General features: G+C 49.2%; 1 protein-coding gene across 6 annotated transcripts in view; it reads right to left on the bottom strand.

The window, feature by feature from the left end:
* The window catches only part of LOC140385666 (probable C-mannosyltransferase DPY19L4), a 154,942-nt gene that overhangs the window by 55,281 nt on the left and 72,624 nt on the right, over positions 1-27,037 (bottom strand). For all 6 annotated transcript variants that reach the window (XM_072468056.1, XM_072468055.1, XM_072468053.1 and 3 more), the window contains 3 exons: positions 13,060-13,161; positions 10,737-10,810; positions 7,416-7,574 (listed from right to left, as the gene is read on the bottom strand). In XM_072468056.1, the coding sequence (XP_072324157.1) occupies positions 7,416-7,574; positions 10,737-10,810; positions 13,060-13,161 (335 nt within the window). The remainder of the gene's footprint in view (positions 1-7,415; positions 7,575-10,736; positions 10,811-13,059; positions 13,162-27,037) is intronic.

Here is a 27,037-nt window from a genome sequence, read left to right as displayed (position 1 = left end):
GGGAGAGAGAAAACAAGTGAATTATAGACCAGTTAACCTGACATCGGTGGTGGGGAAAATGCTGGAGTCAATTATTAAGGATGAAATAACTGAGCATTTGGAAAATGGGGGCAGGATCAGTCCAAGTCTGCATGGATTCACAAAAGGGAAATCATGCTTGACAAATCTTCTGGAATTTTTTGAGGATGTCACCAGTAGAGTGGGCAAGGGTGAACCAGTGGATGTTGTGTATCTGGCTTTTGACAAGGTCCCACAAATGAGATTAGTGAGCAAAATTAAAGCACATGATATTGGGGGTAATGTCTTGACATGGATAGAGAACTGGTTGGCAGACAGGAAACAGAGAGTGGGAATAAACTGGTCCTTTTCAGAGTGGCAGGCAGTGACTAGTGGGGTACCGCAGGGTTCAGTGTTGGGACCCCAGCTGTGCACAATATACATTAATGATTTGGATGAAGGAATTGCATGCAATATCTCCAAATTTGCAGGTGACACTAAGCTGGGTGGCAGTGTGTGCTGTAAGGAGGATGCAAAGAGGCTTCAGGGTGGCTTGGATAGGCTGGCTGAGTGGGCAATCACTTGGCAAATGCAATATAATGTGAGTAAATGTGAGATTATCCATTTTGGTGGCAAACACAGGAAGGCGGATTATTAACTGAATGTTTGCACTGAGTGCTGAATTTGGTGCTTTTTGAGTGCGATAGTGAGAGTTTGGTGACCGAGGGAGTTAGGTGAGGAGGGAGTAAGGTGCTCCTATCATTTTGTTTCCGACATTTCCGCAAAGAGTGCGAAGAGAGCCAGGAGTTTACAGAAAGTGTAGCTGACTGGGAGCAGGGTCGGAGATCTAGTTAGTCCACAGGGCAGCTATATTCTGTCAGGAAAGAGGGGATGGAGGCTAGGCCAGTTACATGCTCCTCCTGTAGGATGTGGGTGGTGAGGGATACCACCGGTGTCCCCACTGACTATACCTGCGGGAAGTGCACCCAACTTCAGCTCCTCAAAGACCGTGTTAGGGAACTGGAGCTGAAGCTGGATGAACTTCGGATCATCCGGGAGGTAGAGGGGGTGATTGAGAAGAGTTACAAGGAGGTAACCACACCCAAGGTACAGGACAAGAATAGCTGGGTTACAGTCAGGGGGAAAAAAACAAACAGGCAGAAAGTGCAGGGATCCCTCGAGGCCGTTCCCCTTCAAAACAAGTATACCGTTTTGGATGCTGTTGGGGGGGGGGGGTGACCTACCGGGGGAAGGCCCTAGCGGCCAGGTCTCTGGCACTGAGTCTGGATCTGGGGCTCAGAAGGGAAGGGGGGAGAATAGAAAAGCAATAGTTGTAGGAGATTCAATGGTTAGGGGAATAGATAGGAGATTCTGTGGTCGCGAGCGAGACTCCCGGAAGGTATGTTGCCTCCCGGGTGCCAGGGCCAGGGATGTCTCGGATCGTGTCTTCGGGATCCTTAAGGGGGAGGGTGAGCAGCCAGAGGTCGTGGTGCACATTGGTACCAACGACATAGGTAGGAAAAGGGGTGTGGAGGTAATAAACAAGTTTAGGGAGTTAGGCTGGAAGTTAAAAGCCAGGCCAGACAGAGTTGTCATCTCTGGTTTGTTGCCGGTGCCACGTGATAGCGAGGCTAGGAATAGGGAGAGAGTGCAGTTGAACACGTGGCTGCAGGAATGGTGTAGGAGGGAGGGCTTCAGGTATTTGGATAATTGGAGCGCATTCTGGGGAAGGTGGGACCTGTACAAGCAGGACGGGTTGCATCTGAACCAGAGGGGCACCAATATCCTGGGAGGGAGGTTTTCTAGTACTCTTCGGGAGGGTTTAAACTAATTTGGCAGGGGAATGGAAACCGGATTTGTAGTCCAGCAACTAAGGTAGCCGATATTCAGGACGCCAAAGCGTGTAATGAGGCAGTGGGGAAGGGAACACTGACAAAGGAGAGTACTTGCAGGCACGGAGATGGGTTGAAGTGTGTATACTTCAACGTAAGAAGCATCAGGAATAAGGTGGGTGAACTTAAGGCATGGATCGGTACTTGGGACTACGATGTGGTGGCCATCACGGAAACTTGGATAGAAGAGGGGCAGAAATGGTTGTTGGAGGTCCCTGGTTATAGATGTTTCAATAAGATTAGGGAGGGTGGTAAAAGAGGTGGGGGGGGGGGGTGGCATTATTAATTAGAGATAGTATAACAGCTGCAGAAAGGCAGTTCGAGGAGTATCACCCTATTGAGGTAGTATGGGTTGAAGTCAGAAATAGGAAAGGAGCAGTCACCTTGTTAGGAGTTTTCTATAGGCCCCCCAATAGTAGCAGAGATGTGGAGGAACAGATTGGGAAACAGATTTTGGAAAGGTGCAGAAGTCATAGGGTAGTAGTCATGGGCGACTTTAACTTCCCAAATATTGAGTGGAAACTCTTTAGATCAAATAGTTTGGATGGGGTGGTGTTTGCGCAGTGTGTCCAGGAAGCTTTTCTAACACAGTATGTAGATTGTCCGACCAGAGGAGGGGCAATATTGGATTTAGTACTGGGTAATGAGCCAGGGCAAGTGATAGATTTGTTAGTGGGGGAGCATTTTGGAGATAGTGACCACAATTCTGTGACTTTCACTTTAGTAATGGAGAGGGATAGGTACGTGCAACAGGGCAAGGTTTACAATTGGGGGAAGGGTAAATACGATGTTGTCAGACAAGAATTGAAGTGCATAAGTTGGGAACATAGGCTGGCAGGGAAGGACACAAGTGAAATGTGGAACTTGTTCTCACTGTCAACTCACTGACTCACTGTCAACAGGGGTGGTACCAGGGGATTGGAGAGTGGCGAATGTCGTGCCCCTGTTCAAAAAAGGGACTAGGGATAACCCTGGGAATTACAGGCCAGTTAGTCTTACTTCGGTGGAAGGCAAAGTAATGGAAAGGGTACTGAAGGATAGGATTTCTGAGCATCTGGAAAGACACTGCTTGATTAGGGATAGTCAGCACGGATGTGAGGGGTAGGTCTTGCCTTACAAATCTTATTGAATTCTTTGAGGAGGTGACCAAGCATGTGGATGAAGGTAAAGCAGTGGATGTAGTGTACATGGATTTTAGTAAGGCATTTGATAAAGTTCCCCATGGTAGGCTTATGCAGAAAGTAAGGAGGCATGGGATAGTGGGAAATTTGGCCAGTTGGATAACGAACTGGCTAACCGATAGAAGTCAGAGAGTGGTGGTGGATGGCAAATATTCAGCCTGGATCCCAGTTACCAGTGGCGTACCGCAGGGATCAGTTCTGGGTCCTCTGCTGTTTGTGATTTTCATTAATGACTTGGATGAGGGAGTTGAAGGGTGGGTCAGTAAATTTGCAGACAATACGAAGATTGGTGGAGTTGTGGATAGTAAGGAGGGCTGTTGTCGGCTGCAAAGAGACATAGATAGGATGCAGAGCTGGGCTGAGAAGTGGCAGATGGAGTTTAACCCTGAAAAGTGTGAGGTTGTCCATTTTGGAAGGACAAATATGAATGCGGAATACAGGGTTAACGGTAGAGTTCTTGGCAATGTGAAGGAGCAGAGAGATCTTGGGGTCTATGTTCATACATCTTTGAAAGTTGCCACTCAAGTGGATAGAGCTGTGAAGAAGGCCTATGGTGTGCTCGCGTTCATTAACAGAGGGATTGAATTTAAGAGCCGTGAGGTGATGATGCAGCTGTACAAAACTTTGGTAAGGCCACATTTGGAGTACTGTGTACAGTTCTGGTCGCCTCATTTTAGGAAGGATGTGGAAGCTTTGGAAAAGGTGCAAAGAAGATTTACCAGGATGTTGCCTGGAATGGAGAGTAGGTCTTACGAGGAAAGGTTGAGGGTGCTAGGCCTTTTCTCATTAGAACGGAGAAGGATGAGGGGCGACTTGATAGAGGTTTATAAGATGATCAGGGGAATAGATAGAGTAGACAGTCAGAGACTTTTTCCCCGGGTGGAACAAACCATTACAAGGGGACATAAATTTAAGGTGAAAGGTGGAAGATATAGGAGGGATATCAGAGGTAGGTTCTTTACCCAGAGAGTAGTGGGGGCATGGAATGCACTGCCTGTGGAAGTAGTTGAGTCGGAAACATTAGGGACCTTCAAGCAGCTATTGGATAGGTACATGGATTACAGTAAAATGATAGTGTAGATTTATTTGTTCTCAAGGGCAGCACGGTAGCATTGTGGATAGCACAATTGCTTCACAGCTCCAGGGTCCCAGGTTCGATTCCGGCTTGGGTCACTGTCTGTGCGGAGTCTGCACGTCCTCCCCGTGTCTGCGTGGGTTTCCTCTGGGTGCTCCGGTTTCCTCCCACAGTCCAAAGATGTGCGGGTTAGGTGAATTGGTCAATGATAAATTGCCCTTAATGTCCAAATTGCCCTTGGTGTTGGGTGGAAGTGTTGAGTTTGGGTAGGGTGCTCTTTCCAAGAGCCGGTGCAGACTCAAAGGGCCGAATGGCCTCCTTCTGCACTATAAATTCAATGATAATCTATGATTAATCTAGGACAAAGGTTCGGCACAACATCGTGGGCCGAAGGGCCTGTTCTGTGCTGTATTTTTCTATGTTCTATGTGGCAGATTCGGAAAAGGGGAAGTTCAACGAGACCTGGAACAGTCGCTGAAGGTTGGCATGCAGGTACAGCAGGTGGTGAGGGAAGCTAATGGCATGCTGGCCTTCATAGTGATACGATTGAGTATAGGAGTAGAGGCGTCTTGCTGCAGTTATACAGGGCCTTGGTGAGGCCACACCTTGAGTATTGTGTGCAGTTTTGGTCTCCTAGTTTGAGGAAGGACATTCTTGCTATTGAGGGGGTCCTGCGAAGGTTCGACAGACTAATTCCCGGGATGGCAGGACTGACTAGGAAGAAAGACTGGATCAACTGGGCTTGTACTCACTGGAGTTTAGAAGAATGAGAGGGGATCTCATAGAAATCCTGATAGGATTGGGCAGGCTAGTTGCGGGAAGAATATTCCCGGTGTTGGGGACATCCAGAACCAGGGGTCACGGCCTAAGAATAAGGGGTAAACTATTCAGGACTGAGATGAGGTAGAACATCTTCTCTCAGAGAGTTGTGAGCTTGTGGAATTCTCTACCACAGAACGGTGTTGGGGCCAGTTCGTCGGATATATTCAAGAGGGAGCTGGGCGTGGCCCTTGAGGCTAAATAGATCAAGGGGAATGGAGGGAAAGCGGGAGTGGGATACTGAATTTGCATCATCAGCCATGACCGTATTGAATTGTATCAAGTTTCGGTGCAGGTTCGAAGGACCGAATGGCCTACTCCTGCACCTATTTCCTATGTTTCTAAGACGCACTTCATCCACACATGTATCGCTGTTCCTTCACTGCTGCTAGGACAAAATCCAGGAACTCCCTTTTTAACAGCATTGTGGGTGTATCTATACCCACATGGATTTCAGAGGTTCAGGAAGGTGGCTCATCACTACCTTCTCAAGGGCAATTATGAATGGGTAACAAATACGGCGGCATGGTGGCGCAGTGGTTAGCACTGCTGCCTCACGGCACCGAGGATGTTGGTTCGATCCCGGCCCCGGGTCACTGTCCATGTGGAGTTTGTTTGCACATTCTCCCTATGTCTGCGTTGGTCTCACCCCTACAACCCAAAGATCTGCAGTTTAGGTGGACTGGCCATGCTAAATTGCCTCTTAAAATTGGGGGAAAAAATTAGGCACTTTAAAAATTATTTTTAAAAAATGAAAGGGTAACAAATGCGAACCTAGCCGGTGATGGCCCCATCTGTGACAGAATAAATAAAATGCGGCTGATGCATTTCCTACATTACAACGCTGGTGGAAAAGTGTTTCTGAAAGGTCTGGAGGGATTGAAAGTTTTTTTTCCCCCCTCTTTTGCATTGTGGGACCATGGTATAAGGCAGCTCTCAGCTAATTTGTCAATACAATTGTAGATTATACATGCGGCCCTATCAGTGACGTCCACACCCTGCGAATAAATTGAAAAGTTTTTTTTAAATTTTAGAGTACCCAATTATTTTTTTCCAATGAAAGGGCAATTTAGCATGGCCAATCCACCTACCCTGCACATCGTTGGCTTGTGGGGGTGAGATCTATGCAGACATGGGGAGAATGTTCAAACTCCACATGGACATTGACCTGGGCCCATGATCGAACCTGGGTCCTCAGCGCCATGAGGCAGCAGTGCTAACCACTGCACCCCCCCTACCCTATGAATTGAAAAGTATGATGGTGTATGCAGAAATGTTCTCACACTTCAGCTTTTAGTCTTTTTCTAAATATACTATTTAACCATCTAGTTAGACTAGGTATAAACACAGAACAAATCGTATGAGGTGCGGAAGCTCGAAACTACCAATGTTAGTCGTCAGCAGGTTGTTATCGTATACTTAAACATCAAGAATGTAGATACTATGAGGTATTTGTACAGTGACAATTTAATCTGATTTCAAATTGATTAATAATAGATCAGCTTCACTAGAACCTATTGCCTCAGGCTAAAGCAGATATTGCATGGTGGAATTTCATACCCTTAGAAGCCTCTCAAATACAAAGTTATCTTCATGCAAAATAAATGCCCTAATTTTACAAAAGGTTACAATTATACATTAAATCTAACAAAATTTAATTCAAAGATTAATACAGGGCTATAATGAGCCATTCAGAACTGATGATATTAATAATGGTGAATCTTAAACATCATCAAGCCCTGCCCAACTGGTTAGCTATGTTGCCACAGTGATCGCATGCTTCAATTCACCATTGAAGATATAAGTACTCCATCTGCAACCATTTGAAATGAAACACTAATTCAGCATGTAGATCTTGCAAATGCAAAGCTCCCAAGTTGTTGAACTTTGTCACAGTTTTTACACATCAACGGATGAGGGCAAGAGTTTCATCCCGCAATTAGTCAGTGAAACAAAACATTACTGGGCCTTGAATTTCCCACCAAATAAATACACCAGACTAAGGCTGTGTAGCTGCCTTGGGCCTCACTTCTTAGAATTTTTTGCAGATAAAACATTTCCAAAGGCAGGTCGGGAAAGCAATACCTGGGAATAATTGAGACTAAAACAAAATGTCTGAAATACTAAATCTCCATTGCCCAGCCCGAGCATCTCTCAAATTAATGAGCATAACATTCATCAAACAAATTATGAAGCACGTTGTCTTAGCATTCAGTTCAATGATTCCAATATTACTCACGCTATCCCATTCACTGCTTATTCTATTCATTAAGTTAATCCTTCAGGCGCATGAAACCTTCTCTAGAGTGATTTTTAAAATAAAATTTAACGCAAAAGCACTGGGAGATCACGATAATTATATATGGCGGAGTTTTTATTAAGAATTGGTGCTAAATCCTTTGGACGCACACAGTAATGCACATAGGCAACAACCTTTACTTCCCTCCTTACCGAAACTTCCTGGAAACTACTTCCAGGGTTGAGAAAAGGCAGATAAGCAACACGGACACGCAGAATGGGAGCAGGCAGGTCTGAGTCAGTCGGATAAAAAAATCTTGTGATGGGGTCTGGAAGGTTTCCTGACAGAGCAACAAATTTGTGTTGAAGTCTCTAAGTTTAAAAAAAAAGAGTAAAATGCAAATTACTAGACCACTGAGGAACACAACAACAGCAGTAGACCATACCGGCTCATTATAGTGATCCAAAGTCTTTACTACAATACTGCACTATTCATATGTTCCAAAAAAATACAATTTAAACACAAAATATTTGTAAAAATTAACTTAAGAAACAAGAGGACAGTAAGTATCAATATTATATAGGGATATACACAAACACCCGTAACATTTTAGCACTGTTGACCTCCAAGGTAGCAATTATTTCAAAAATTGGTTCTGTTTAGAGAAACGGAATGGGAATTTTGGGTGGCCATTTCCATTCTGTTCACTTGCTGTGCTGTCTATGGTGTCAAATATGCCCTATCCCTGTATGAAGTACATTCCAGTCTCTACACAGCACAGAAGATTTCATTAGGCACCCAATGCTATTTCAAACATTAATTTAATTGTTGCACACATATTAATATGTGTATTTTTTTTAATGAATGTTTTACGGGATGTGGGCTTCGCTGGCTAGGCCAGCATTTGTCGCCATTCCCTAATTGCCCTTGAGAAGGTGATGGTTAGCTGCCCTTCCTTGTTCACAACTTCTGGGAATACTAAAATCTATTAGGTTGTTCGTTGCTGTCCTTCAAAAGATCACATCTTTGTGAAGCACCATGGGACATTTTTCTTTGCTAAGGGTGCTATTTAGCATATATGTGCTTATTATTCTATTTTGTACCTTCTATTGGGATTGTGGGCAAGTCCCCCACCAATATTTTAGTCAAGGTGGAGGAAAGAGGGGTGCAGTGCATTGAATACAGCATAAAGTCCAGCCCCATGAGGATGGCAAGTATTTCTGTTTTAAGAAAGTTAGTCTATGTTATCATTTTGATGTTGCTTCTGGTGTTCCTGATGGTGAGAAAGCTCATGTACCAGAGACACAAACATCAGTGAATGCAGACTTTGTTTGATCTCTTCAAAACTTAGCATTTTTTAAACACATGCTCTTAACTTGATCATACTTTGGAGGCGAGATATTAACTATTTTTTATGTGGCCATCTACCAGGCTGAAAATTGTTTCCAAAGATCAATTTTGCAGCGAATCAAGGCTCAAGAAGTGTAGGAACCATAGCCACGACTAGGTAAAGTCTCATTTATTTACTTTCTAGAGTTGATGTCCTTATTTATGAGTTGATAACTGAGCCAAGCCGAGGAGGAGAAAGGACGTGGGAGAAATGATAGGGAAAGAAGAGATGCGAGAGAAAAGAGGAGAGGCAAGTGGAAGGATAGACACACAGGGTGGGAGAGAGGAGCGAGGTAAGGTGGCGAAGTGGTAGTGGTGGTGGATGTCCATCAGCCTTTGCCTCAGTACTACAAAAGGGTCAGTATTTTATTTCCTTTCAGCAGTGGGAAATGGAAAACACCCTCACTAGTATACAGGTCCAGTACCAATTATCCGGCATCCCAAAATCCAGAAGGACCAAAAAACCAGGTCCTGCCCTTAAAACTACCATCCCAATCAGGCATTACTCGCCATCATAGCTGGGTTGCAATGCACTGATCCCCTGCTCTTAGATGGTGGAAGCCGGCCTGGTCCGCATTCCTTCCTTTCCCCAACCCAGCTGGGTGCAGCTCAGTGGAGAAATCTGCCAGTCTTAAAGTTATCCCATTCTCTCCATTCAGCCAGGACCCAAAATCCAGAAAATTCCTGTATCCGGTACACATTCCGTCGTGATATGGGATCTGGTACCCGTATTTGTGTCGGTGGCTGTGCTGTGAAACGCTTGCGCAGTTGGGGGTGGAGGTTCATCAGTAGTGAGGGTATAATTAAGAATGTTATCTCAGGCATTGGGGTTAAGGTGCTTGTTAATATGTATTATTTTGTTAAGGGGGCATAATTCATTGTTTCTGCCTCGTTTTTTCAATTTGCAGTCGCATTTATTTTAGATCATTGTTGGGGTGCTGATACATCTTTAGTTTACTGGTTTGGGGCTGCACATTAATGCAAGGCAAATGTGTCATTTTTTGGCAATAATTTTATGGCCATTTAAGCCATATAATTACCCATTTAAGCTGGTTCTGATCTTTCCCATGATTCTTTAAATTTCATTGATACTTTGCAAGAACATTCTTGAAAAGCATTCAGTTTAGTGGGGGTTTTTGTAGATGGGTTACATATTCTGGTTTTAGGAAGACCTGTTATAGAACATGTAACCATTATACCATGAGCACTACCTATTTTGGAATGGACAACCACACAGCGTTAATAATTTTCCTCCGCATATTTTTGCCTCACACCATGTAAATGTTGTTGCTATTTTGGAACTTGCCAAATGGTCCAAAAAAAGGCCTTTTACTGTGCTCTACATTCCTATTTTTCTGGTACTATTTTAATAGGTGCTGGTTTCAATTCCTGCAAAGTTGACTATATACCATCGTCAACTTTGACAATGAACATTGGCATTGTGAGGGCATCATGGCCAAGCGTGGTGTGTCTTTGTACACCATACACATCCAAATGTTCACAGCAGAGATGCTGGACAGCAGTCAAGAGTGGAGTCCGAACCAACTTTACCTCTTGACAGGACAGTGACATCAACTGTAACAACTCTACAATCATATTTACGGGCAGCACGGTAGCCTTGTGGATAGCACAATTGCTTCACAGCTCCAGGGTCCCAGGTTCGATTCCAGATTGGGTCACTGTCTGTGCGGAGTCTGCACGTCCTCCCCGTGTGTGCGTGGGTTTCCTACGGGTGCTCCGGTTTCCTCCCACAGTCGAAAGATGTGCAGGTTAGGTGGATTGGCCATAATAAATTGCCCTTAGTGTCCAAAATTGCCCTTAGTGTTGGGTGGGGTTACTGGGTTATGGGGATAGGGTGGCGGTGTTGACCTTGGGTAGGGTGCTCTTTCCAAGAGCCAGTGCAGACTCGATGGGCCGAATGGCCTCCTTCTGCACTGTAAATTCTATGATGATAATCTATGATGATATTGACTAAGACCAACTAATTTATGTAAAGCATTCTCGGATTTACTTTGAAGCACAATGAGATAACATCAGTATTGTAACGGTTAAAACTCAATTTGAAACTTACTAAATCTATTCTGCAGCACCACAATATTGTTCCAGAAAAAACAAACCTTAAAAAGTAAAAAGCTCAAACATACCTTGTAGTATTCAAGTCAAATTTTGCTTCAAAAAACTTTATTATGTGCTCATTTTCTTCTTGAGGGACCATTTTCTGTGAATATTGAAATCAACAGAAATGATGAATTCCAAGGTCAAAGTCACAATCATAGTGACAAACAATCATAGTGGCAAACAAAGACCTACGAGAAAGAGGCAAAGACCGACACAGTGGCCTGAATTCTGCAGCGGTCGAGATTCTCTGTTCCCGCCAACAAACCCCCCTTCACCACAGGTTTCCTGGCAGCATGGATGTCTTCAATGGGAAATCCCATTGACAGCTGTGGGAACAGAGAATCCCATCACCAGTGAATAGCATTCCATGGAGAAACATGCAGCTAAGGGGGCCAGAGAATCCAGCCCAGTATCTACTTTGCAGCCGACAGAGAAATTACCTACTATTTCACCACCGTTGGCTTTCATCATCTTTAAATTAACTTTCTAACATTGATTTGCTCTTGCAAAGTGCATGTACCGCGTACCTGGTGGGTGGTGTTCTCACGTGTAATAGTGGGACTATTACACTATTACACGTGAGAACACCACCCACCAGGTACGCGGTACATACTCGTGCGACTCGGCCAACGTTGTCTACCTCATACGCTGCAGGAAAGGATGTCCCGAAGCGTGGTACATTGGCGAGACCATGCAGACGCTGCGACAACGAATGAACGGACATCGCGCAACAATCACCAGGCAGGAATGTTCCCTTCCAGTCGGGGGACACTTCAGCAGTCAAGGGCATTCAGCCTCTGATCTCCGGGTAAGCGTTCTCCAAGGCGGCCTTCAGGACCCGCGACAACGCAGAATCGCCGAGCAGAAACTTATAGCCAAGTTCCGCACACATGAGTGTGGCCTCAACCGGGACCTGGGATTCATGTCGCACTACATTCATCCCCCACCATCTGGCCTGCGAAATCCTACCAACTGTCCTGGCTTGAGACAATTCACACCTCTTTAAACTGGGGTTACCCCATCTCTGGATCTGTAAAGATTTAATCACCTGCTAATGCTCGCATTCCTAGCATTGTTTGGCATCTTTGAATTTGTCTATATGTGTTTCTGGAACAGACCTCTTCATTCACCTGAAGAAGGAGCAGCGCTCCGAAAGCTAGTGACATCGAAACAAACCTGTTGGACTTTAACCTGGTGTTGTAAGACTTCGTACTGTGCTCACCCCAGTCCAACGCCGGCATCTCCACATAATGGCATTACTATCACTGAATCCCCCACTATCAACATCTGGGGGTTAACATTGACCAGAAACTTAACTGGACTAGCCATATTAATGCTATGGCTACAAGAGCAGGACAGAGACTGAGAATCCTGCGGCAAGAAACTTACCTCCTGATTCCCCTAAACCTGTCCACAGCCTACAAGGCATAAATCAGGAATGTGGTGGAATACTCTCCCCTTGCCTGGATGAGTGCAACTCCAACAACACGCAAGAAGCTCGACACCATCCAGAACAAAGCAGCCCGCTTGATTTGCACCCCTTCCACAAACATTCACTCCCTCCACCACCGACGCACAGTAGCAGCTGTGTGTACCGTCTACAAGATGCACTGCAGGGACTCATCAAAGCTCCTTAGACAACTCCTTCTAAACCCATGAATACTACCGTCGAAAAGGACAAGAGCAGCAGATGTTTGAGAACACCACCACCTGCAAGTTTGCCTCCAAGTCACTAAGCATCCTGACTTGGAAATAAATCTCCGTTGCTTCACTGTCGCTAGGTCATAATCGTGGAACTTCTTCCCTAACAGCACTGTGGGTGTACCTACACCATATGGACTGCAGTGGTTCAAGAAGGCAGTTCACCAACACCTTCTCAAGGGCAATTAGTGATGGGCAATGAATGCTGGCCTAGTCAGCAAAGCCTAAACCCCTTAATGAATAAGAAACATAGGTATTTATCTTTTAAAGTGAGATTCAATGAACTGGGAAGAGTATATAATCCATTCGAAGAAGAGGCTCGTATAACTTCTTGCTCTATCACTCTGAATTAGGTTTGTTTCTTTACGTTTCACTATTTCAGTAATTTTTGCCAGAAATTAAACTCAGAAACATTCACATTTCTTAAGTACTTAGACAGTTTCTCATAACGTTTGCCATGCAAATGAACAGAAACTTTTATCTGCAAGAGGGACATGCCATTAAAAATATAGGACTTTGGGACAAAAGTAAGTTATTTAGCCCGAAGTCTTACTGAAATTTAAAAAAATGAAGTGCAAAATAATAATTTATAAAAATTAAGAAAAAATAATAAAATCCACATACTCGGCTGCTGGGGATCATACATACCTTTATTACAAGATTTAAAGTGACTGAAACTGTGAAAACCAAGTAGAAATGAAGCAACAATTTCATCAGCCTGGCTACAAAGTGGCCTTTCTTAAGGTTTTGCTGTGAAAAAAGGAGTTAAATTAATCAGTATGAAAATGGTTGTGTCACACCTCAGAACATCTTAAATTATTTCTATTTCATAAAGAGAATTTGACTGCTTAAAATATCAACCTTATTCAAAATACTCGGTTGGATTTTCATGCCTTCGTCATGTCAGAACGAAGTTCTGCAGCATATATAAATATGGCAGGCAAGACCCAATTGTGCAGATAGCCAGCTTGCATGCAACAATCCCATCCTTGCCTACTCTATTGTAGGGGCGTGGGCATTTTAGACTCCCCACTATTTTCATGAAGTCTGGCCTGTGATGGTAGTTGAAATGGTTCACGGCACATCTGAGGAGTCATCTATTCTCGAGTTGGGACTTTAAATTTAGAGTACCCAATTCATTTTTCCAATTAAGGGGCAATTTAGCGTGGCCAATCCACTTACCCTGCACATCTTTGGGTTGTGGGGGTGAAACTCACGCAAACACGGGGCGAATGTGCAAACTCCACACAGACAGTGACCCAGAGCCAGGATCGAACCTGGGACCATGGCGCCATGAGGCAGCAATGCTAACCACTGCGCCACCGTGTTGACCGGAGTGGAGTAAGTTCAAACAGTGTTGACAACTTCATGTGTCATAATGAGATGTTGTATGATAAATGAAGTATCATAGATTATCATCATCATAGAATTTACAGTGCAGAAGGAGGCCATTCGGCCCATCGAGTCTGCACCGGCTCTTGGAAAGAGCACCCTACCCAAGGTCAACACCTCCACCCTATCCCCATAACCCAGTAACCCCACCAACACGAAGGGCAATTTTGGACACTTAGGGCAATTTATCATGGCCAATCCACCAACCTGCACATCTTTAGACTGTGGGAGGAAACCGGAGCACCCGGAGGAAACCCATGCACACACGGGGAGGATGTGCAGACTCCACACAGACAGTGACCCAAGCCGGAATCGAACCTGGGACCCTGGAGCTGTGAAGCAATTGTGCTATCCACAATGCTACCGTGCTGCCCACAAAAGTATGTTTTAAATGCAGTGATTGATGATAAAGGCTTTGTTTAGAAAAGATAAGTGACCATTAGACTGACCAGCATTCACAGGATCATAAGAGTCCCTACAGTGCAGAAGGAGGCATTCAGTCCATCGAGTCTGCACCATCCCTCTGAAAGAGCAACCTACTTAGGCCCATTCCCCTGCCCCATCCCTGTAACCCCATAACCCCACCTAACCATTGGACACTAAGGGACAATTTTAGCATGGCCAATTAACCTCACCTGCACATCTTTGGGCTGTGGGAGGAAACCGGAGCACCCAGAGGAAACCCACGCAGACACTGTGAGAATGAGCGAACTTCACAGTCACCCAAGGTTGGAATTGAACCTGGGTCCCTGGTGCTGTGAGGCAGCAGTGCTAACCACTGTGCCGCCTTGTGAAGATGCATTAATTTATTCAGTGGATAAAGTGCACTGCTGCATTCAACAATGTCAGGATTCAGAATTCAATGAGTCAGCTGTGCCTTGTGATTAGACTTTTACATTGACGACTTCCGGTTGCAGCTATGCTGAGCTAAGTCGCACGTTCGGCAGCTCCCGCCAGAAACGGACCTTTGGGCTCTTTTGAGGGGCCCCAGCGGCATTTGTTCGACGGTTCCCAGTGTGGGAAGGTGACAGTACGATTTCCCCGCCACTGTATGGAGTGGAGCGGTGAAAAAAGTAATTCTGGTGCAGCGAAAAGTGCGAGGGAGGAAAGCCAAGATGGCGGTGGGTGGAGACCAGGCAGCGTGGGCGCAAGAGCAGCAGGAATTTCTCAAGCGCTGCTTCACGGAACTGAAAGCAGAGCTGCTGGAGCCGATGAAGGCTTCGATCGACAAGCTGGTCGAGACCCAGAAGGTCCAAGGGGCGGCGATCCGGGAGGTGCGGCAGAAGACCTCAGAGAATGAGGACGAGATATTGGTCCTGGCGGTGGAGGTGCACGAGGCGCTGCATAAGAAATGGCAGGAGAAGTTCGAGGACATGGAGAATCGGTCGAGGAGGAAGAATCTGCGGATTCAGGGTCTCCCGGAGGGAGTGGAGGGTCGGATGCTGGAGCATATGTGGTCACGATGCTGAACACGTTGATGGGCGCGGGTGCCTTCCCGAGGCCCCTGGAGCTGGATGGGGCACACCAAGTCCTGGCGAGGAGGCCCAAGTCTAACGAGCCGCCGCGGGCGGTATTGGTGCGGTTCCACCGCTTGGTGGACAGGGAGTGTATCCTAAAATGGGCAAAAAAAGGAGTGGAGCAGCAGGTGGGAGGATGCAGAGGTCCGTATATACCAGGACTGGAGCGCGGAGGTGGCCAAGAAGAGGGCCGGGTACAATCGGGATAAGGCGGTTCTGCATCGGAAGGGGGTGAAATTCGGGATGCTGCAGCTGGCGCGACCGTGGGTCTACCATACTGGGGGGTCGATGGAATGGCCGGAGTCAGCTGATCTACGGGAGAGCTATGGGGGGAGCAACGCAGCTAAGGGGGGACCTAGATTTGGGGGGGGGTGGTACGTGGGTTGCTGCTGCATTGGCCAACAGTGAGCTGGAGCTCGGAGAGAGAGTCGGGGCGGGGGTCTGCCGCTGCGGGGAATGGAGAGTGCGGGAGGCACGGGCACGTGGCTGGCCTAGAAAGGGGGATGGTTAATCGTCAAGGGGGTGGGGGGTGGGGGAGCCCCCTGATCCGGCTGATAACTTGAAATGTGAGAGGCCTGAACGGGCCGGTCAAGAGGGCCAGTGTGTTCGCACACCTGAAGAGACTGAAGGCAGATGTGGTTATGCTCCAGGAGACGCATTTGAGAGTGGCAGATCAGGTCAGGCTGAGAAAGGGGTGGGTAGGGCAGGTTTTCCACTCCGGGTTGGACGCAAAGAGTCGAGACGTGGCGATTTTGGTGGGGAAGCGGGTGTCGTTTGAGGCGTTGAACATCGTGGCAGACAATGGAGGTAGGTATGTGATGGTGAGCGATAAGCTGCAGGGGGTGCGGGTGGTATTAGTGAATGTATATGCCCCGAATTGGGACAATGCCGGATTCATACGGCGGGTGTTGTGCTGGATTCCGGACCTGGAGGCAGGGAGCTTGATAATGGGGGGTCAATTAAGGAATATGTAGGTTTCAATTGTACGGGTGAGGTGTCGAAGGCAGTCGTCTGGGAGGCTCTAAAGGCGGTGGTGAGAGGTGAGGTAATTTTGTTAAAGGCCAGGGTGGATAAGGAGGAGAGGTTGGAGCGGCAGAGGGTAATAGATGAGATGTTGGAGGTAGATAGGAGGTATGCAGAGGATGGGGACCCGGCAAAGCTGGAAAAGAGGAAGGAACTACAGGCGAACTTTGAACGACTGTCCACCAGGAAGGCGGTGCGCCAACTGAGACGAGCAAGGGGTGCAGTTTATGAACATGGAGATAAGGTAGGTTAGCAGGTCAGCTCCGGAGGGAGGCAGCGGCAAGGGAAATTCTTCAGGTGAAGGATAGGGCAGGGGAGTTGGTGGTGGCCCCAGTGCTGATTAACAAATTTTTGAGGAAGGAGGGGTTGCGGTGATGCCTTGCTAGCCGCACGCTTCGGCGGCTCCAGCTCCGACGGACCTTCGGGCTCTTTTAAGAGGCCCAACGGGAAATATTTTGATGACACAACCCGGTGTGGGGTGAGTGAGATGGGAGTCCCCCCCCAACGAAGGAGGAAAAAAACGGCGGTGGCGGCTGCAGCGCGAGGAATCGTCGACCAAAGGGTCAGAAAGGGAGAAGCACAAGATGGCGGCGGAGAAAGCGCAGGCGACATGGGGGCCTGAGCAGGATGAATTTTTGAGACGGTGCGTGGAGCTGCTGAAGAGGGAGGTGCTGACCCCGATGCTACAGGTAATTGAGGGGCTCAAGGAGACTCAAAAGACCCAGGAGACAGAGCTCCGCGTGGTGGATCAGAAGGTGACAGATAATGAGGACGCGATCCTGGGCCTGGCGGTTAAGACACAGACGCACTTCATAAAAAGTGTACTGAAAGGATCGAGGCCCTAGAAAACGGAGCGCGAAGGAAGAACCTTCGGATACTGGGTCTCGCTGAGGGTGTGGAAGGAGTGGACTGTGGAGCTTATGCAAGTACGATGCTGAGCTCACTGATGGGTGCTGAGGCCCCTACGGGCCCCTTGGAGGTGGAGTGGGCACATCGGATCGCGGCGAGAAGACCAAAAGCGTGAGAACCACCCAGGGCGATAATCGTGCGATTTCACCGCCTCAAGGATAGAGAAGAGGTCCTGAGATGGGCTAAAAAGGTGCGGAGTAGCAGATGGGAGAATGCAGTGGTAAGGGTGTACCAGGATTGGAGTGCGGAGGTGGCGAGAAGGAGGGCGAGCTTTAACCGAGCCAAAGAGGTGTTGCATAAAAGGAAGGTGAAGTTCGGGATGCTGCAGCCGGCAAGACTATGGGTCACGTATCAGGAGAGACACCATTATTTTGAGACGGCGGAGGAAGCATGGGCCTTTATCAAAGAGGAGAAATTGGATCGGAACTGAGGGACTGATGCTGCAGGAAATGTTATTGTTAATGTTATGGTTGAAATTAATTGAGAAGTAAATTGGGAAGGGGGGAGGCATTGGGGAAATGTGGGCGCCGGTGAGGGGGGAAAGACGGGACATAGTTGAAGAATGGGGAAGGAGAGGGGGAGGGGAAAGGGAGCTGCGCCATAAGAGGCGAGTCAGGTAAAGGGATGTTCCCGCGTCAGAAAGAATATGGCGGGAAGACAGGCGCAAGGGAGTTCCCCACACGGGGGGGTCGAGGAGTGAGCAGGAGTAGCCAGGGTCAGTTGAAATCAGCTGACTTACGGAAGTAATATGGGGTGAGCAATCACGCTAGAAAGAGATCTAGCGGGGGGGGGGGGGGGGGGGGGGGGTGGACGACAACTTGGTTGCTGCTGCGGAAATCCAAAAGGAAATGGCTAAAGAGTGGGTGGACGGGGATGGTATGCGACGCTGGGGGAGCGAGGAGGCAGGATATGGGACTGGCCTAGAGAAGGTAATGGCTAGTCGACGCGGGAGGGGGGCAAGTAGCCCCCTAGTGAGGCTGATCACGTGGAACGTGAGAGGCCTGAACGGACCAATAAAAAGGGCCCGAGTGCTCGCGCATTTGAAAGGACTAAGGGCAGACGTGGTTATGCTCCAAGAGACGCACCTAAAGGTGGCGGACCAAGTTAGGTTAAGGAAAGGATGGGTGGGACAGGTGTTCCACTCAGGACTAGACGCAAAGAACAGAGGGGTGGCCATTTTGGTGGGGAAACGGGTAGCATTTGAAGCAAAGAACATCGTAGCAGATAGATGAGGTAGATATGTAATGGTGAGTGGCAGGCTGGAGGGAATGGAGGTCGTGTTGGTTAATGTGTATGCCCCAAACTGGGACGATGCGGGATTTATGAGACGGATGCTGGGGCGTATACCGGACCTGGAGGTAGGAAACTTGATTTTAGGAGGGGACTTTAATATGGTGCTGGACCCGGGGCTAGATAGATCCAGCTCAAGGACCGGAAGAAGGCCGGCAGCGGCCAAGGTACTTAAGGGGTTTATGGACCAAATGGGGGGAGTGGATCCATGGCGATTTCTTAGACCTAGGGCTAGGGAGTTCTCCTTCTTCTCCCATGTCCATAAAGTGTACTCCCGGATAGATTTCTTTGTTTTGGGAAGGTCGTTGATCTCTAGGGTGGAAGAAGCTGAGTATTCAGCCATAGCGGTTTCGGACCATGCCCCACATTGGGTGGACCTGGAATTAGGAGAGGAAAGGGAGCAGAGAGCACTCTGGCGATTAGATGTGGGATTGATGGCGGATGAGGGAGTGTGTGCAAGAGTACGGGGGTGTATTGAGAGATACCTGCAGGTCAATGACGACGGCGAGGTCCCTGTGGGAGTGGTATGGGAAGCACTAAAAGCGGTGGTCAGAGGAGAGCTGATCTCCATTGGGGGCAACAAAAGGAAAACAGAAGCCAAGGAAAGGGAAAGATTACTGGGGGAGATTTTAAGGGTGGACAGGGAATTTGCAGAGACACCGGAGGAGGGACTGTACAGGGAGAGGAGACGACTCCAGACGGAGTTTGACCTTCTGACCACCAGAAAGGCGGAGGTACTGTGGAGGAAGGCACAGGGGAGGAGGTATGAATATGGGGAAAAGGCTAGTCGCTTGTTGGCTCATCAATTGCGAAAAAGGACAGCAGCGAGGGAGATAGGAGGAATTAGAGACGAAAAAGGAGACACGGTGCGAAGAGCAGGAAAGATAAATGAGGTGTTCAAGACCTTCTATGAGGGACTGTATAGGTCTCAACCCCCAGAGGGAGAGGAGGGGATGCGGCAGTTCCTGGACCAATTGAGGTTCCCGAAAGTGGAGGAGCAGGAGGTGGCAGGCCTGGGAGCACCGATTGGGGTGGACGAGGTTATTAAGGGACTGGGAAGCATGCAAGCAGAGAAGGCTCCGGGACCAGACGGGTTCCCGGTGGAATATTACAGAAAATGTGTGGACTTGTTGGCCCCGTTGATGGTGAGGACGTTTAATGAGGCCAGGGAAGGAGGGACTTTACCCCCGACGATGTCGGAGGCGACGATATCGCTAATTTTGAAGAGGGATAAAGATCCGTTGCAGTGCGGGTCCTATAGACCTATTTCATTATTGAACGTGGACGCCAAATTGTTGGCAAAGGTACTGGCATCGAGGATAGAGGACTGTGTCCCGGGGGTGGTGCACGAAGACCAGACAGGGTTCGTAAAAGGGAGACAACTGAATGTGAACGTGCGACGACTATTAGGGGTGATAATGATGCCCCCAGTGGAGGGGGAGGCAGAGATAGTGGCAGCAATGGATGCAGAGAAGGCATTTGATAGGGTGGAGTGGGAGTATTTATGGGAAGTGTTAAGGAGGTTTGGGTTCGGGAACGGGTTTATTAGCTGGGTTAAACTTCTTTATGGGGCTCCAGCGGCAAGTGTAGTTACGGGTCGACAAAGATCGGAGTATTTCCGACTATATAGGGGAACAAGACAGGGATGCCCGCTGTCTCCATTGTTGTTCGCGTTGGCAATTGAACCTCTGGCCATGGCGTTGAGAGACTCCAGGAAATGGAGAGGGGTGATTAGAGGGGGAGAAGAACACCGAGTCTCGTTATACGCAGATGACCTATTGTTATACGTGTCGGACCCAGCGGGGGGATGATAGAGGTTATGCGAATGTTGAGGGAGTTCGGGGATTTCTCGGGGTATAGGCTAAACATGGGGAAGAGTGAATTATTTGTGATACATCCAGGGGACCAGAGTAGAGAGATAGAAGGCCTGCCTCTAAGGAAAGTGGAAAGAAACTTCCGATACCTGGGGATTCAGATCGCTAGGAGCTGGGGAACCTTGCACAGACTTAATCTGACACGGCTGGTAGAACAAATGGAGGAGGACTTCAAGAGGTGGGACATGCAGCCTCTGTCGCTGGCGGGCAGGGTGCAAGCAATTAAGATGATGGTCCTCCCGAGGTTCTTATTTGTATTTCAATGTCTCCCTATACTAATCACTAAGACCTTTTTTAATAAAATAGACAGGAGCATCACGAGCTTCGTGTGGGCAGGGAAAGTTCCGAGAGTAAGGAGGGGGTTCCTTCAGCGTAGCAGGGACAGAGGAGGATTGGCACTACCGAACTTGGGCGATTACTATTGGGCCGCCAATGTGGCAATGATACGTAAATGGATGATGGAGGGTGAGGGAGCGGCGTGGAAAAGACTGGAGAGAAAGTCCTGTAAAGGGACGAGTTTAGAGGCGCTGGTGACGGCGCCGCTACCATTCTCGCCAAAAATGTTTACCACAAACCCGGTGGTGGCGGCAACATTGAATATCTGGGGACAATGGAGGCGACAGAGAGGGGTGCGGGGTGCCCTGGTGGGGTCCCCTATCAGGAACAACCATAGGTTCGCCCAGGAAGAATGGATGGAGGATTTCAGAGCTGGCACCAGTTGGGAATTAAGAGGGTGGGAGATTTATTTATAGATGGGACTTTTGCGAGCTTGGGAGCATTGGAGGAAAAGTATAAGTTGCCATGGGGAAACTTCTTGAGATATATGCAGGTGAGGGCATTTACTAGACAGCAGGTGAGGGAATTTCCGTTGCTCCCGACACAGGGGATTCAGGACAGAGTGCTTTCAGGGGTGTGGGTCGGAGAGGGCAAGGTGTCAGAGATATACCGAGAGATGAGGGAAGAGGGGGAGGAGTCGGTGGGCGAACTAAAAGGAAAGTGGGAAGAAGAATTAGGGGAGGAGATAGAGGAGGGTATGTGGGCTGATGCCCTAAGCAGGGTAAATTCCTCTTCCTCATGCGCCAGGATTAGCCTGATTCAATTTAAGGTGCTACATAGAGCACACATAACGGGAGCAAGATTGAGGAGGTTCTTTGGAGTGGAGGACAAATGTGGGAGGTGTGGCGGGAGCCCGGCAAACCACGCACATATGTTTTGGGCGTGCCCGGCACTGGAAGGGTATTGGAAGGGAGTGACGGGAGTGATTTCAAAAGTGGTGAAGGCCCGGGTCAAACCAGGCTGGGGGTTAGCTGTATTTGGAGTTGCGGATGAGCCGGGAGTGCAGGAGGCGAAAGAGGCCGACGTTGTGGCCTTTGCGTCCCTAGTAGCCCGGCGCAGGATCCTACTCATGTGGAAGGAGGCGAAACCCCCCGGACTGGAGGCCTGGGTAAATGATATGGCGGGGTTCATTAAACTGGAGCAGATAAAGTTTGCCCTGAGAGGATCAGCTCAAGGGTTCACCAGGCGGTGGCAGCCATTTCTCGACTACCTAAGGGAACGTTAGAGGGAAGACAGATGACCAGCAGCAGCAACCCAGGGGGGAGGGGGGGGGGGGGGGTTTAGTTTAGTTTATGTCAAAAGTTTATGGGGTTTAGTTATTTGCGTATTGTTAAAAATTTCTTTACTGTTACGTTTGCTTTGTAAGAGGGAAAAAATTGTTGTTCGGAAAAAATTTTCAATAAAATATATATTTTTAAAAAACAAGGTTTTTGAGGAGTTTTATGAGAGGTTGTACAAGTCAAAGCCACTCGGAGGAGACCGTGAGATGCAGGAATTTCTCGATGAGTTGGAGTACCCGAGGCTAGGGGAGGGGGACAGGGCTACATTAGAAGGAGCAATAGTGGAGCAGAAGATAAAGGATGCGATTGGGAGGATGCAGTCGGGGAAGGTGGCAGGGCCGGATGGGTTTCCGGTGGAATATTATAAAAAATTTAAGGATAGGTTGGCACCCCTGATGGTGGGGATGTTTGAGGAGGCGATAGGGAAGGGGGTGTTGCCGCAAACCTTGGGGCAGGCATCGATTTCCCTGTTACTAAAAAAAGATAAGGATCCGACGGAGTGTGGGTCATATCGGCCCATATCACTTCTGAATGTGGACGTAAAAGTGTTGGCGAAGGTACTGGCGGGTAGGCTGGAGGAGTGCCTCCTGAAGGTGATAGGTGAAGATCAGACGGGGTTTGTGAAAGGGAGGCAGCTGTTTTCGAACGTCAGGAGGGTTTTGAACGTTGTTATGGCACCGGCGGAAAGAAAGGAAATAGAGGTAGTTGTGGCATTGGACGCCGAGAAGGCGTTTGATCGGGTAGAATGGGGGTACCTGATGGTAGTGCTGGAGCGGTTTGGGATTGGACCAAGGTTTGTGAACTGGGTAAAGCTATTATATAAGGAACCGAAGGCGAGTGTCCGCACAAATAATATCAGTTCGAGATATTTCTCTCTCCACCGTGGGACTAGACAGGGATGTCCTATGTCCCCCCCCCCGCTGTTTGCACTTGCGATTGAGCCGTTGGCCATCGCATTGAGAAGTTCGGGAGCATGGAAAGGAATAGTGCGGGGGGGGGGGGGGGGGGGTCTGCCATTCCGTAGAGCAGGGACTCATTTTAGGTATCTGGGGGTGCAGGTTGCCCGGGAATGGGGGAGGCTTCGTAGGTACAACATCACTAGTTTGGTGGGGAGAGTGAAAGCCGATCTGGCAAGGTGGGACGGCCTTCCTCTGTCACTGGCAGGTCGGGTACAGGCGGTTAAAATGAATGTGTTGCCGCGATTCCGGTTTATTTTTCAATGCCTACCGATTTTCCTGCCAAAGAATTTTTTCAGGGAGATTGAGGGAAGGATTACCTCATTCATATGGGGAGGGAAGGTGGCCAGAGTGAGAAAGGTGCTGCTACAGAGGGGAAGGCAGGCAGGGGGTTTGGGTCTCCCGAACTTGTTGTACTACTACTGGGCGGCGAATGTGGAGAAAGTGCGGAGCTGGGTCAGAGGGGTGGATTCTCAGTGGGTCAGAATGGAGGAGAGTTTGTGCAGGGGGTCGGGGCTGAAGGCACTTGCAACAGCGCCGCTCCCGATAGCTCCGGGGAAATATTCAGGGAGTCCGGTAATAATAGCTTCATTGAAAATCTGGAGGCAGTTTCGCCAACACTTCGGGTTGGGTTTAGGGTCAAGGGAAATGCCGATTCGGGGGAACCACAGATTTGAGCCAGGGAGGTGGGATGGAAGTTTTCGGAAATGGGAAGAGAAGGGGATTAAGACGCTAAAAGATTTGTTTCTTCGGGGTCGGTTTGCAGGATTGAGGGAGCTGGAAGCGAAGTATGGGCTAGAGCAGGGAGAAGGGTTTAGGTACATGCAGGTTCGGGATTTTGCCAGGAAGGAGATACAGAGCTTCCCAGAGGAACCGGCCTCCACATTGCTGGAGGAGGTGTTGACGACAAGGGCACTGGAGAAGGGGGCAGTGTCAGTGGTGTACGAAGCTTTTCTGGAAGAAGATAAGGCACCACTGGAAGGGATCAAAGCAAAGTGGGAGGAAGAGCTGGGAGAGGTTATAGAGGAGGGGGTCTGGTGTGAGGTGCTCTGGAGAGTGAATGCCTCCACCTCATGTGCGAGGTTAGGGCAGATACAGCTGAAGGTGGTATATAGAGCGCACCTCACGAGGGCGAGGATGAGCCGATTTTTTGAAGGAGTAAAGGATGTGTGTGAGCGTTGCGGGGGGGGGGGGGGGGGGGGGGGCCTGCGAATCACGTTCATATGTTTTGGTCCTGTCCAAAGCTAGGGGAGTACTGGAAGGAGGTGTTTCGGGTAATTTTCAAGGTGGTGCGTGAAACTGGACCCGGGTCCCCAGGAGGCCATATTCGGGGTGTCGGACCAGCCAGGGTTGGAAACGGAAGAGGAGGCAGATATCATAGCCTTCGCCTCGTTGATCGCCTGAAGGCGGATCCTGCTGGGATGGAGAGCAGCCTCTCCACCCAGTGCCCTGGCGTGACGGGGAGACCTGTTGGAATACTTGACCCTTGAGAAGGTTAAGTTCGAACTGAGGGGAAGCTCGGAGGGGTTCTGCAAGTCATGGGCACTATTTATTATGCACTTTCAAGAACTGGATAACATCGAACATTAGTTGGGGGGGTGGGAGGGGTGGGGGGGGGGGGTGGGGGGAGGGGGGCTGTGTAGATTAAGGGTGACTATGGGTAATCCCGGATTCCTTTTTGTCATTTGTTTATGTAAACATGTGGGCTGAGGTTTGGGGGTTGGTGAGCGGATGGGATCGTTGTTATTATGGGGATTGACATATCTTGCTGATTATTTTTTATTGTTGATGGGTGTAAATGTGGGAGAAAATGTGTAAAAGGAGGAGAATGAAAATATATTTTTTTAAAAAGATAATGGGGGGGGGGGGGTCAGGCCGGGGTCCAGGGAATTTTCTTTTTTTCCCCCACGTCCATAAAGCCTACTCCCGGATAGACATCTTTGTTATGAGCAGGGCACTAATTCCGAGGGTGGAGGGCACGGAGTATTCGGCCATAGCCATCTCAGACCATGCCCCGCATTGGATGGAGCTGGAGCTAGGGGAGGAGAGGGACCAGCGCCCGCTGTGGCGGCTGGATGTGGGCTTGCTGGAGGATGAGGTGGTGAGCGGGCACATCCGGGGGTGCACTGAAAGCTGTCTAGAGGCTAACGATAATGGGGAGGTGCAGGTGGGGGTGGTCTGGGAGGCACTGAAGGCGGTGATTAGGCGAGAGCTAATCTCCACTAGGGCCCTCAAGGAGAAGAAGGAGAGGAGAGAGAGGGAGAGATTGGTGGGGGAGATTTTAAGGGCGGATAGGAGGTATGCAGAGGTCCCCGAGGAGGGACTACTCAAGGAGCGACAAAGCCTCCAGTCCGAGTTCGACCTGTTGACCACCAAGAAGGCAGAGGTGCAATGGAGGAAAGCGCAAGGGACGGTGTATGAGTACGGGGAGAAGGCTAGCCGGATGTTGGCACACCAGCTTCGGAAGCGGGAGGCAGCGAGGGAGATTGGGGGAGTTAGGGATAAAGGGGGGAACACGGTGCAGAGTGCGGTGGGAATAAATGGGGTATTTAGAGACTTTTATGAGCGGCTGTATAGGTCTGAGCCCCCGATGGAGGATGGGGGGGGATGCGTCGATTTTTGGATCGGCTGAGATTCCCAAGGGTGGAGGAGGAGCAGGTGGCTGGGCATGGGGCACCGGTAGGGCTGGAAGAGCTGACTAAGGGGCTGGGGAGTATGCAGGCGGGGAAGGCACTGGGGCCATATGGGTTCCCGGTGGAATTTTACCGGAAGTACATGGACCTGCTGGGCCCTATATTAGTGAGGACTTTCAATGAGGCGAGGGAGGGGGCCCTACCCCCGACGATGTCCAGGGCGCTGATCTCACTGATCTTGAAGCGGGACAAGGACCCATTACAGTGTGGGTCGTATAGGCTGATCTCTCTCCTCAACGTGGACGTGAAGCTGTTAGCGAAGGTGTTGGCTACCAGAATAGAGGACTGTCCCGGGGGTGATTCACGAGGACCAGACGGGTTTTGTTAAGGGAAGGCAGCTGAATGAATACCAATGTGCGGAGGCTCCTTAACGTAATCATGATGCCTACAGTGGAGGGGGAGGCGGAGATAGTGGCGGCGATGGACGCGGAGAAGGCCTTCGATAGGGTTGAGTGGGGGTACCTCTGGGAAGTGTTGAGGAGGTTTGGGTTCGGGGAGGGGTTCATTAGTTGGGTTAGGCTACTTTACGAAGCCCCGGTGGCAAGTGTGGCCACGAATCAGAGGAGGTTGGAATACGTTCGGCTGTACCGGGGTGAGGCAGGGGTGCCCCCTATCCCCCTTGCTATTTGCATTGGCAATTGAGCCTTTGGCTATGGCTCTAAGGGGGTCCAGGAACTGGTCCGGAATGGGGGGGGGGGGGGGGAGGGGGGAACACGCACGCACGCACGCACGCGCACACACGCACACACGCGCGCACACACACGGTTTTGTTGTATGCCGATGACCTGTTACTGTATGTGGCGGACCCAGTGCCGGAGGTGATGCGGATCCTCAGGGAGTTTGGGGACTTTTCCGGGTATAAGCTCAACGTTGGGGAGAGTGAGCTCTTCGTGGTACACCCAGGGGACCAGGGAAGGGGGATAGACGAGCTTCCACTGAAGAGGGGGGAAAGGAGTTTTCGGTATCTGGGGATCCAGGTGGCCAGGAGCTGGGGGGCCCTACACAAGCTCAACTTGACGAGGCTGGTGGAACAGATGGAGGAGGAGTTTAAAAAGGTTGGATATGCTGCCACTCTCCTTGGCGGGTAGGGTACAGTTGGTGAAGATGACGGTGCTCCCGAGGTTCCTTTTTATATTCCAGTGCCACCCCATCCTGATCCCTAAAGCCTTTTTTAAGCAGGTCAGTAGGAGCATCATGGGATTAGTGTGCGCGAAAAAGACCCCGAGGGTGAGAAGGGTGTTTCTGGAGCGGAGTAGGGACAGAGGAGGGTTAGCGTTACCTAATCTGTGTGGGTATTACTGGGCTGCCAATGTGGCGATGATACGCAAATGGGTAATGGAGGGAGAGGGGGCGGCG

Source organism: Scyliorhinus torazame, chromosome 11, assembly GCF_047496885.1.
Source record: "Scyliorhinus torazame isolate Kashiwa2021f chromosome 11, sScyTor2.1, whole genome shotgun sequence".
Lineage (NCBI taxonomy): Eukaryota > Metazoa > Chordata > Chondrichthyes > Carcharhiniformes > Scyliorhinidae > Scyliorhinus > Scyliorhinus torazame.
Note: the sequence above shows the minus strand (reverse complement) of the source record. Positions and strands in the feature narration are given on the sequence as shown.